Here is a 13,029-nt window from a genome sequence, read left to right on the forward strand (position 1 = left end):
TCAGAAACTCATTTACATATTAACCCTAACACCCCCTGGCAACTCCAGTCGAAACTGCGTTCCTGCTCAAAAAAGCACTGAAGTTTTTCCTCTGTTAGAGTGGGGATGGTGCTGCCATTGCAATGAGTGGGGGTCTTGGATTCCGTTTAGTGAGAAGCTGCCATTGTTTTCTCCTTTAACGAAGGGTAGGCGGAACAGCTTTAAGAGGTGGTTTCTCTCCTGCCACGTGAATCGAATACGATCAGCACGTCGCCTGAACCGGCGAGGGAAGCACAAACAGCAGCCAGTTTGCCTTGCGCAACTCTTTGCTCAATCCGGGCACGTGCGCCCTGGAGGGAACGTGGGCACGAGGCTTCCGGCCTGAGGGAGGCCGTTGCCAACTGTCAGGAGGGACCAGGAATCAGGGCTTCGACAGCTTGTGCGTTTTTCCGGGGGGGGGGGGGTAAAGAAAGCGCGGCCGCCTCTCAGCGAGTCCTGCAAGGTGGGGTCGTTGTGACTCATAACCGGCAGCAACTCAGCCCGGGGGATCGGAGATGCTGCTGGGCACCATGTACTCCATAGTGGAATATAAAGGGAAGACGACAGGCTACCGATGCGGCTACTGTGACTCTGCCTGGGCGAAAGCATCCAATGGTAAGTGAAGTGGGGAAAGTTGGATAACTTTATTCTTTACGGCAGCAAATCCTCACGTCTTGGAGCGGCGCTCGGCGTGAACCTTCTGAATACGCATCGTTACTCCACCTGCCGGGTATCTCTCTGCCTCTGAGCTCCCTGAGATGTATACTCGCGCTCCCAGAAACCCTCAATAAAGATGGCAGAAGATTCTGCGTTGGCCGTTTGTTTCACGTGAGGCACACGGTGACGAGGGCTCACAACGCTGGCGCGGCTCGTCGCCTTGTCCTTTCTGGCAGGCTAAAAGGTCTGATGTGAGTTGACCTCAAGAAAGATGGCGAAGTTTATGCTTCTCTCGCTGTGCGATACTGTTTCCTGCGTAGAGGAAGAAGCATCCCACAAGGTCCTCATTTCCGGTCTCCCTTAGAATTCCTGAGCTTAAGGGGGAAGAATAGTAACACTGGTTGGGAAACTTCCTTGTTGCGTTGAGAGTTCGACTTTTTCTCTGCATGGTTGGGAATGGAAATATCCTTTACTCGAGAAGTTGTTTTACTTATTTGGTGAGAGCCTCTTCCACGTTGGACTAGAACTCGAGGCTTGTAACATTTAACTGTAAGCCAGTTGGACTGTTGGTGAGGCCGAAACCAAGACATCAAAGCAGGTTACAAAGTTCAGAGAACAGCAGCAACAACAATCACAACCGCCAGCGTTCACTATTTCCCTCAATCCAAAAATACTTGAAAATTGGAATTTTTAAAGCAACATTTTGCTACCTTATCAGAAAATCAGTGTGTGGTGTAGCGATTAGGAAAGGGATTCGGTTGGGATTGGAAAGAGCTGATTCAAACCGGCACTGTACCATGAAAACATACTAGGTGATCTTGGGCTAGTCATACACTCTCGGTCTAATTTACCTCGCTGGGTGGTTTTGAGGATAAAATGAAGGAGAAGAGAAGGAAGATGTGAGCCCCTTTGGACAGGAAATCAAGAAAATAAATTAATGCTTGGAGGGTGGACTCTGGGGTTATACTCCGCTGAGGTCCTTCCCCTCCCCTTAGCCTGTTTTCCCCAGGGTATGTCCCCAAATCTCCAGGAGTTTCCTTACCCAGAGTTGGCAACGATAGTTAGTAGCAACAACAAAAGAAGTACATACTTAGCCAGAAAATGAAAAGGGACTTCAGAACACATCTTCGATATTTGTTTAAATAAGTCCTAGGACACCTTCCCCACCATAAATGCTGTTTCTCACAAAAAGTAATGCTGCAAATCGCTGTACATCTACTGTTGTACAAAATGCACTATGCTATATGCTTGATAACTTTCTGCACGCTTAAAACGGCAGGTTTTATATGAAAGCGCAAAGGCCACGAAGTTTTTTGTTTCGTTTGGCATACAATTTGACCATACAGCAACAGCTTTTTGCATTTACTGTGCTAACGGTGCCCTCCAACGGATGCATAGCCAGCATGACAATATTCTCAACTTGGATCTGACGAAGGGCGCGCTAGACCACTAAAATTTATGCCGGAATAAAACATTGTTAGCATTTAAGGTTCCACATTTTTGGTGCAATCGCCTAACGGGTTCCTTCAGGCAGCACAAGACTTTTGCTCTTGGCTGCAGTAGAATAACACAACTGGCTATCTTTCTAGGGTGGATTTGAGGGAGTCTTATCTAGCTGTTATTGTGTTCTTTTGCCCTAAAAAAGTAAAGGGCACAGTGATCTGAAAACATTGGAATAATAAGGTCCGCAGCCCCAGACCAGGAACTAGCGTCGGGAAACTGTAGCTCCGTCTTAACGCCGCCCAGACTTTTGCCCTTTGTTAAGATGGCGGCGGGAGCTGCCGTTGCTTCTTCCGGGAGTCCCTAAAGGATCTTTTAGGGCTGCTGGTGGGGTGCAATAAGACACCGGCAAAGATGGCGGGGATAGGGGGAAGTTCCCCCAGTATCGTGGAGTATTTCGGAGGAGAAGACGGCTACCGCTGTGGCTACTGCAAGGACAATACGGGCAATTTCTCTTACGGTAGGAATCGCGATGGGTTTGAGGGCGGAGGGTTGGGGTGACTGTTATTGGACAAGTGCATTGGGGAGTAAGCCGGTGGCCGGGCTCTGGGAATAGTCAAATAGCAGCGAGGATTTGGCATCGGAGAGGGGCATGTTATTTGCTTTCCCGCCCGTAGATTTGCCCAGCGCGCCTATATGTGATACTTATAAACGCAGGCAAAATGAACCGAATGTTGCTCTACACGTAGCAGATTCTCAAATGGGACACAGATCTGTTCAAAGTTACGCATGTGTAAAGGACTGAGTGTACGCGTTACAAGTTATTGCATTACTTATTGCAGAACCTTGGGGATGGCTAAAGTTCCCGGGGCTGTAGCTAGCTAGACTGCAACTTTCTTCTTGCTTTTCCTAGAGCACCTGTGTTAATAGGATGATATAGTGAAGCCCACCAAGAGCCTCTGATTCTAACATACTGGATTCTAGATCCAGCTGGGTAGCCCTGTTGGCCTGAAGCAATAGAACCAAGTGGGAGTCCAGTGGCACCTTTAAGACCAACCAGTCATGCACACAAAAGCTCACACTTTGAATAAAACTTGGTTGGACTTAAAGGCTCTACTGGACTCCCATTTTGTTCTATTGGATTCTAGTCTGGAACATATCAGATTGAAAACTGGAGAGCTGTTTATAAAAATCTTGCTGTCTACCACTATTTCCCCTCCCCCCCTCCAAAGTTTTAATGACTTGTTTGGCTAACTGAACCAGAAAGTTCCTCCTGTGCTGTCACTGGACAGTTGATGTAATGTCACTGAGAAAAGCACAGAGTGAACTGGAATACGGTGGTAGGTTAGAAGAGTCAATAAGGGGGAAATTAATGTTTTTGTTGTTGGCAGTTCAGGAAGGAGTGACTAGTCAGGTGTGCAGAGGTCTAGCTGGGTTCAGGAAGAAAGACAGAAGGAGTGAGGAGGGGGTGGATTCTGAACCCCTCGGTGTCGAATCATTGCAGAGTGATCTTCTCTGGCCATTCTGCTTCTCCTCTCAGTGCCAGAAGGCAAGGCACCTATATTTATTTACACATGAATATTATAAGCAGATCCAGTGTTGAGGCTCTCAAGGTCAACAGGAAGGTTCCAAAAAGCAGGCTAAAACTTTGCCATCTGGGGATCCCTCATTTAACCCAGAGTCTAAAGCTGACTGTTAGCAGTGTGGGCCTAATGGGTGGTGGCACAATCAGTGGACCTGGTTATGTTTAGTCTCTGCCCATGTGTAGAGTGTGGGTAAAATAAATGATCAGATAAATGTTGAGACATATAGTGAGGGTCTGATTTCAATGTTTGTAATGAAAGATTGGAGTTATAATATGTTTTTAATAGCAATTCCTAATGATAGCAGTTCCTTTTGTTTTGAAGAAGTGCTAGTGTCTTTTATAATCACATTGTTATTTGAAAGGGATGTTTATTTCATTGTCTCTAATGAATGGTTTTTCCAGGCATGTGGGCACATTCTATGACTGTTCAAGATTATCAAGATCTTATAGACAGAGGATGGCGAAGGTAAACCAAGAAAGAGCCTTCTGAACTATATCAGCTTAACTCGATTCAGTATAAAAGTGTCCAAATGTCAGTATTTAAATGTCATAGTATTTTGCCAGCTTTCATAGCTGTTTTTCATTTTTCTCGTAAGTGTTGCCTTGCTGCACTGTGGTGAAGTGAAAAATGAAACATTTCCAGTAACCTGTCAGAGTGCTTCCCATTCTTTATTTCTTTTTATTTATCTCTATTATTTCTAAATCCTTGTCACTAAAGGAGATGAGCAGTGTGATGATATAAACTGTGAAAAAATGTGATACTACCCAAATTTGTATGCTTAGACTATAAGACCCGCCTTACCCTAAATCATCTGATTCCCGTAACTCTCTTGTTTACTCCAGAAAAAAAATAGCTTCCTGAGGTCTTCCCTTGCTTTGCTTTTTAATTAGAGATCTTAGGGAATGAATGATGAAATGACCTACACTACCCTGCCACGAAGCGCTTGGACCGCAGTTCCAGATTTGAGACAAATTAATTTATATGCTCTGGTATTTCAAACATAGTGGTCACCATGTTCTGGAAAGCCGATGAAAATCTGTGTTGAATATATATGCTAGTGACAGGAGTGTTGCTTTGAAGCATGGTCTCCCTCTCCTCTCCTCCCCCTCTCTGCCTGCCTGCCTGTCTCTCACACTCACTTACTCACAGTTAAATTTAGCCTTTTACAGAATTGTGGACTCTTTTAATTTTCAGGGCATTGTGGACTCTTTTAATTTGACCTTTTATGGACGCAAATTCTTTTTTGACTAGCAGTAGATAAATATTTATGAAGTCATTTGTTATACTTTTCTTGCCTTGTATAACCCTTATAACCCTCAGAAAGTATTCACATCCATGAATGTGGACAAATCATGTGTTCTTTATTGAAATATTTCATCAGACACAGTGGTTTATTGTAAAGTGCTTCACTTATGGTTAGAACTAAAAAGTAACAGGCTTTATACCTGGTATAGAACTGCTAGTGTTCCGCATCAATAACTGATAGATATTTATTTGGAAGCACAGTAGAATTTTTCCCATGCTATTTCATTTAGGATTTAGATTTCCAGCTACAATCCTAAATAGTTGTGTTAAGAACTAACTTGTACTTAAGTTTGTGGAACTTGCATGTAGATACATTTACTCTATTTTCAAAGTTGGTATATAATTGTATATGATTGTCAATTAGCACATTTTTCATTTTGCAGACTGAAAATATGAGTTGATTAGCTAGAATTAGCTATTAATGTATATCTTTAGGATAACAGTTTTTAAAAATATTTTTAAACACATTCTTTCAGGAGTGGAAAATATGTTTACAAGCCCATTATGAATCAGACATGTTGTCCTCAATATACCATAAGGTAAGATCATATTATGCATCAAATGTCTACTCCGCCATGAATATTACTGGGTGTGGGGATGCTGATTATTGCAGCTATATTTCAGCCTAATCAACATTGTGCAACTGTTAGGGAAACTAATGGATCCAGCAGTCTTAAAGAATGGGAACTCTCTGCACATACAATTCTTTAAGGGCCTCTGTAAGTGAAAATTTTATTTATATATTCCATTGAAATAAGTGCATCTGAATTGAATCTAATGTGTATTAAGTTACTAAGCTATACATTTAATGGAAACAATTCGATTCATTTTATATTTCCTTTAAGATCAGTGAATTTGTGGCTGCATGAGTGGAAGGTGCTAATAGTGGCACAATATTTCCTTCCCACGACAGTCATCTAAGATCCCTGAAGAGGCAATGTAGGGGACAAGCATCAACAAACACTGTCAGGTATATGGACTGCAGTGTGAGGAAAGGGAATCAAATGAGAAACTCTTGGTGAAAGAGCAAGTGAAAGTGAGTGAGAGGAGGTAGATGACCCTGAATTTAAAACTAGTCCCCCTAAATAAAGGTGGCAGTATAAACAACATTTTGATTATGTAGTAATCAGTATACAATAAATAACATGCACTACTGAAGAATCATAGAATTGGAAGGTAGTTCCAGGGTCATCTAGTCCAACCCCCTGCACAACGCAAGAACTTCACAAATACCTCCCCCCACCACATACATACATTCCCAGTGATCCCTGCTCCATGCTCAGAAGATGGCAAAAACCTCCAGGATTCCTTGCCAAACTGGCCTGGAGATAAATTGCTGACTGACCCCAAAGTGTCAATCAGCATTTCCCTGATGCAGCCCTTCCTGCCTTCCTTCTCATGATCTGCCTAATTCACAGAATCATTATTGCTGTCAGATGGCCATCTAGCCTCTGCTTAAAAACCTCCAAAAAGGGAGACCTCCCGAGGAAGCCGGTTCCGCTGAGGAACTGCTCCGTCAGGAAATTTTTCCTAATGGTTAGCTGAAAACTCTTTTGATTTAATTTCAGCCCGCTGGTCTGACCTTCTGGGGCAAGAGAAAACAATTCCACACCATCCTCTATATGACAGCTGTTCAAGTACTTGAAGATGGTGATTAAATCACCTCTCAGTCATCTCCAGGCTAAACATACCGAGCTCCTGCAACCTCTCCTCATAGGACTGGGTCTCCAGACCCCTCGCCATCTTCATTGATCTCCTTTGGACACGTTCCAGCTTGTCTATATCATTCTTAAATTGTGGTGCTCAAAACTGAACAGAACACTCTAGGTGAGGTCTAACCAGAGCAGAGTAAAGCGGTGCCATCACTTCATGTGATCCGGACACTATACCTGTTGATACAGCCCAAAATTGCATTTACCTTTTTAGCCATCACATCACACTGTTGACTCATGTTCAATGTATAGTCCACTAAGACCCCTAGATCCTTTTCACACATACTACTCCCCCATCCTATAATGATGCATTGGATTTTTCATATTAAATGCACAACTTTACAATCTTCTTCGTGGTCTCTGTGCATTCACACATATGGGTAATCCGCAGGATTGGCCCCGACCTCGGAGAGTTCAAAGCAATCTTGATCGTAGATCTGGCGCGCCTCCCGCTTGTCCTGGGAGGAGTCAGCTACTGCGCATGCCTGGAGAAGGGGGAGGTGCTTAGCCACTCAGTTTCTTCCTTACCGCCGACCGGATCGCACCTTCCTCGTTGATCTCCAACTTCTTCATTGCAATCTCTACAACTACCTTCTCTTCAACCTCAACTCTTCATCTTCTACTTCTACCTGGTATCGTATAAAAAAAAAAAAAAAAAAAAGGCCTTTTCTTACTATCTCTTCGGGACTTTTCCCCTCCCCCCCCCCCCCTCCCCGGGCGGATGGAAGGAAGGGACAAGATAATCTTTAAACGCTGCACCAGCTGCTCATCCAAAATCCCCTCATCCGACGGTCACTCTCTGTGCTTGTTCTGCCTTGGAGAGGCCCACCGTCCAGACTCCTGCGTGCACTGCAGCCAATTTGGCAAACAGGCCCGCAAGAACCGCGCCGCGAGACTCAGGAGCCACCTCATGGAAACCACACTCCGACCGGCCATGCCGCATGGCGGACAAAAACAACCCGCGCCATCTTCCCCACACCTCGTGGGAGAGACGCAGTCGGCAGCTTCCGTGGCACAGAGTCCCAGTAAGCCTAAGACCGGCAAACACTCCAAGAAGTCGGACGACCCCAAGAAGCGCCGCCGTTCCGATTCCGCCCACTCGGACCCGACGGGTAGCGTGAGCTCCAAGAAGCACAAGACCCGACCTCTCGACTCGGTCTCGAACCCGACCACCAAGCCGAAGACCCCGAACCCGAGCGCCACTGCCTCCGGATCGCTGCCGAAGACTCCGACATCGAAGTCGACAGCAACACCATCAATCACTCCATTGGAAATCATCCGCATTTCATCCAAGTCACCGTCCATTCCGAATTCCCCACCAGACCAACTGCTGGATACGCACTCTACCGCATCCGTTGGGATCCTCGACCCATCTAAATTCATAGATCTCTCGCACCCTGTAGACGCCCACGCGCTCACCAGAGAACCCTCGACCCCGAGAGTCCTCCCGACCAGACCGCGGTCTCGCAGTCGCAGACGCACCAGATCCCGCAGTCGCCGGCACACCAGGTCGCGCAGTCGCCGTCACACCAGGTCTCGCAGCCGCCGCCGCACCAGGTCCCGCAGTCGCCGCCGCACCAGGTCCCGCAGCCGCCGTCGCTCCCGCAGCCACCGCAGGGGGAGACACTACTACTACTCTCCATCGAGATCCAGGTCTCCATCCCCACGGAACCGAAGACGGCACCGACGATCACCATCCTACGATCGACATTACCACAGCTACCAAGAGTCTCCTCGCGACCGAGATCGCTCACACAGACTCCATTCCGCATCGGTCGAACCGCTTCACCATGACGACCTTACGAATCTCGGCGCCGAACCGAAACTCCCGCCGCCACTCGAGTCCTTACACACGGCTCCCAAGACAACGCCCCAGCCCGACCTGCACCAGGGAACCGACGACGGATCCGAGGAGGAACTCTCCGACTCCGACCACTCTTCGGGTTCGGACCTACAATCCCCAGAATCCGACATAGCCAAGCCAGCAGACCTATCGCCGTCCGAGGGCCCGAAATCCTACCTCGACCTCGTGGCAAACATGGCAAGTTCGCTGAACCTGAAGCTCAATACGGACGCCCCCAGAGTCTCGGACGTCGTATTCGATCTGGTGCATGCGGATCTTCCATCCAGCTCATCTCTTCCCATGCTCCCCGTCCTCCTAGAAACACTCAGAGAAGCATGGGACAAACCGGCATCAGTACCGCCGACATCCAAGAAGGTCGAAGCCCTCTACAAGATACATGCACCTGAATCCAAGTTCCTATTCACTCACCCGGCTCCGAACTCGATCATCGTGCATTCGTCTTCGAAATCGAAGCAGACTAGGCACCCGGTACCACCAGAACGAGAGGGCAAGAAACTCGACACGATCGGGAGAAAGATCTACGCCCTCACTACAGCCACAACCAAAATCCTCAACTACATGGCATGCTTTTCCGCATACACCCACAACCTGACCACTTCCCTCGGCGCACTGGTACCATCCCTACCCGAGGCGTCCCAGAAGTCAGCCGCCACTACCCTGCAAGAGATCGCCAGAGTGAGCAAACAGCAAATCAACACTGCACGGCACGCTACACAGTGTTCTTCCAAAACCTTGGCCTCAGCCATAGCACTCCGTAGACACGCGTGGCTCAGATCCTCCTCCCTCCAACCAGACATCAAATACAAGGTGGAAGACCTGCCCTTTGATGGCCTCGGCCTGTTCAGCTCATCTACAGATGACATCCTCACGTCAGTAGACGATGGCAGGAAGAGGGCGAAACGTCTGGGAGTTTCCCAACCTCTGACACAATCCAACCGACAAAGGAACTGGAGGTCCAGCCAATACAAAGGGGCCAGATCCCCACGACAACAGGATTCATGGAAGCGCAAACCACCACAGTCCAAGCCTTCCTTTCAGCACAGACGCCAAACAACCAAGAAACCTCCAACCACATCCAAACCATCTCTCTGACCTCCCTGCCCCGAGCCGTCCAGTCCCCCTTCATCAGCCAAACCCATCAACACGACTACAACCGTTCTACACTGCCTGGAGGACCATAACATCAGACGCCTGGGTCCTCACCATCATTCAAAGAGGCTACCTGATAGAGTTTACATCCACTCCAAGGCACCACCGATTCCTCACCACACCCCCGTCCGCACCCCTGCAGACAGAAATTGCGTCTCTGCTGGACAAGGGCGCGATAGAACCAGTCCCACCCCAATACCATCGCACCGGCTTCTACTCCCGGTACTTCCTGGTACCAAAAAGGGACGGAGGACTCCGACCCATCCTCGACCTCCGCAAACTCAACCTACACATAATCTACAAGAAATTCCGTATGGTCACGCTTCAGGCAATCCTTCCGCTCATCCCAGAACGAGCATGGATGGCGTCCATAGACCTCCAGGATGCCTACTTCCACATAACAATCAATCATCATCACAGAAGATTCCTAAGGTTCGCCGTAGGGAGGCAGCACTTCCAGTTCTGCTCCCTCCCCTTCGGCCTCTCCACAGCACCAAGGGTCTTCACCAAGTGCATGGCAGTAGTAGCAGCCACATTACGCCAGCAACAGATATCAATCTTCCCGTACATAGACGACTGGCTGATCGTCGCCCATTCCAGGGAGCAACTACAACTGGACGTCTCGACCACCCTCTCCACCCTGGCCACCCTAGGCCTCCGAGTCAACCTCTCAAAATCCAAACTAATCCCTACCCAGAGGATTCAGTTCATAGGGGCGGACATCTCCACGCTCTCGCAAACGGCTTCCCTACCTCAGGACAGAGCACTCGCCATACTGTCAATGGCCTATCATCGCCCAGCGCTCCCAAACAGCGCTCACCTTCCAAAGAATGCTAGGCCTCATGGCAGCAACCACAGCAGTTCTGCGGTTTGCGAAGCTGCACATGCGCCCCCTTCAAATGTGGTTCGTAAGGACTTTTCGCCCCCACACACAACATCAATCCACACTACTCACCCTCCCACCGCACATTGTGCCATCCCTCAAATGGTGGACCAAGCAACATCACCTCTTCAAGGGCATGCCATTCAAACAGACACCGCCCTCGGTGATCGTAACCACAGATGCATCCAAGTGGGGATGGGGAGCCCACTTAGAGGACCTCACGGTGCAGGGCCAATGGACAGACTACGAACGCTCTCTCCACATAAATTGCCTGGAGCTCATCGCAGTGCACAAGGCCCTGCGGTCTTTCCTCCCGTCGCTAAAGAACCAGCACGTCCAGGTCACCTCCGACAACATCGCCACAGTCTTTTACATCAACAGGCAGGGCGGCACCGCCTCCGTCAGACTCTGCAGGAGAGCCCTCGCACTGTGGCATTGGAGCATAAGCCAGGGCATCTTCCTCACGGCCGTGCACCTACCAGGGACCGACAACACCCAGGCAGACGCCCTGAGTCGCCACTCGACCAACAACCACGAGTGGTCCATCAACAGTCGATACATCCGACAGATCTTCAACGTCTTCGGACAACCGAAGATAGATGTATTTGCTTCACCATCAAATGCCCAATGCACCCGCTTCTACATGAGAGGTCCCCCATCCCACCTCTCCAGGGGGGATGCCTTCCTACAAACTTGGAACGGAACACTGCACTACCTCTTTCCCCCCATCCCACTTATCACCAGAGTTCTACAGAAGATTCAGGTAGACCACACAAACTGCATCCTCATAACTCCATGGTGGCCGCGCCAACCCTGGTTTACGACCGTGCTGCTCCTGTCCAACAATACCTTCGTCCAGCTCCCTCAAACACGGGATCTCCTCTCCCAACAGGACGGCAGGGTCCTTCACCACAACCCGGCGTCACTCAAGCTAACAGCCTGGAGAATCAATTTCTAGATTTCCCCCCAGAGGTCCGTCACGTCCTAGTGAATTCCAGAAAACCATCTACTAGGAAATCCTATCTACTTAAGTGGAAACGCTTCTCACACTATGCCTCACAACACAACTTCGACCCCAACTATGCCACCATACCTCAGGTACTAACTTACACCTTAACGCTCTCTAGAGCGGGTCTGTCGTATTCCTCCCTGAAGGTACATCTGGCAGCCATCTCTGCTTTCCACCCCCGCATCGATGGCACAACGGTTTTTTCTCACCATGCGACTAGAGCCTTCCTCAAGGGCATCATTCGCCTTCACCCACCAATCAAACAAGTTCTACCCACCTGGAGCCTATCTCTAGTCCTGAGCCAACTCATGAAACCGCCCTTCGAACCCATGGCTTCCATTCCACTGCACCTGCTGTCATGGAAGACGGCATTACTTACGGCCCTCACCACAGGTAAGAGGGCCAGTGACATCTGCGCATTCAGAGCAGACCCACCGTATACGACATTTCATAACAGTACGGTGGTCCTCCGACCTGACCCGACCTTTCTTCCCAAGGTCGTCTCTCCCTTCCATCTGGGAAGACAGTCCATTATACCAGCCTTCTTCCAGCACCCCGCGGACGCGGGACAAAGGGCACTCCACAACTTGGATGCACGGAGAGCCCTAGCCTTCTACATAGATAGAACCCGCCAAATCCGTAAAGACCCCAGACTCTTTATCACTTACGCTACCCATAATCAGGGCAGCAGAATATCTACCCAGAGACTCTCCAAATGGATTGTTGCTGCCATCGAACTCTGCTACCAGCTGGCAAAACAACCAATCCCTCAACATATACGAGCCCACTCAACCAGAGCCGTGGCCACCTCGTCCGCCTTCATGAAAGGCATACCTATAGAGGACATCTGCGCCGCAGCCGTCTGGTCCTCTACATCTACCTTCGCCTCGCACTACGCCCTCGACGTTCGTGCCCGGCGAGACGCCTCCTTCGGACAAGCGGTGCTACGATCGATCTTCGACTAACCACCGTGAGTAACACTATCATTATGTTACACTCTAATCCTACATTTTCTTACAGATCCAGCACCCACCTCCGAAGAAATGGCTCGCTAATCACCCATATGTGTGAATGCACAGAGACCACGAAGAAGATGGACAGGTTTCTTACCTGTAACTGGTGATCTTCGAGTGGTCATCTGTGCAATCACACAGACCCACCCAGCCTTCCCCGCTGCTGGAAGTTAGTTAGCACAGTTATTTCCACCTACCCGGCGGCGGGAAGAAACTGAGTGGCTAAGCACCTCCCCCTTCTCCAGGCATGCGCAGTAGCTGACTCCTCCCAGGACAAGCGGGAGGCGCGCCAGATCTACGATCAAGATTGCTTTGAACTCTCCGAGGTCGGGGCCAATCCTGCGGATTACCCATATGTGTGATTGCACAGATGACCACTCGAAGATCACCAGT

The 13,029-nt window shown here is 48.9% G+C and overlaps 1 protein-coding gene across 7 annotated transcripts in view; it reads left to right on the plus strand.

The window, feature by feature from the left end:
- The first annotated feature begins 228 nt into the window (after positions 1 to 228).
- The window catches only part of ATE1 (arginyltransferase 1), a 105,466-nt gene continuing 92,665 nt past the window's right edge, over positions 229 to 13,029 (plus strand). For 3 of the 7 annotated variants that reach the window (XM_060241503.1, XM_060241510.1, XM_060241505.1), the window contains exons 1-3: positions 2,388 to 2,635; positions 4,103 to 4,166; positions 5,483 to 5,545. In XM_060241503.1, the coding sequence (XP_060097486.1) occupies positions 2,530 to 2,635; positions 4,103 to 4,166; positions 5,483 to 5,545 (233 nt within the window). In that variant the 5' untranslated portion in view covers positions 2,388 to 2,529. Of the gene's footprint in view, positions 634 to 1,163; positions 2,636 to 4,102; positions 4,167 to 5,482; positions 5,546 to 13,029 lie in introns of those variants that run through there. The other 4 variants (XM_060241504.1, XM_060241507.1, XM_060241508.1 and 1 more) reach the window with 3 other exon arrangements.

The sequence above is a fragment of the Heteronotia binoei genome, chromosome 6, assembly GCF_032191835.1.
Source record: "Heteronotia binoei isolate CCM8104 ecotype False Entrance Well chromosome 6, APGP_CSIRO_Hbin_v1, whole genome shotgun sequence".
Lineage (NCBI taxonomy): Eukaryota > Metazoa > Chordata > Lepidosauria > Squamata > Gekkonidae > Heteronotia > Heteronotia binoei.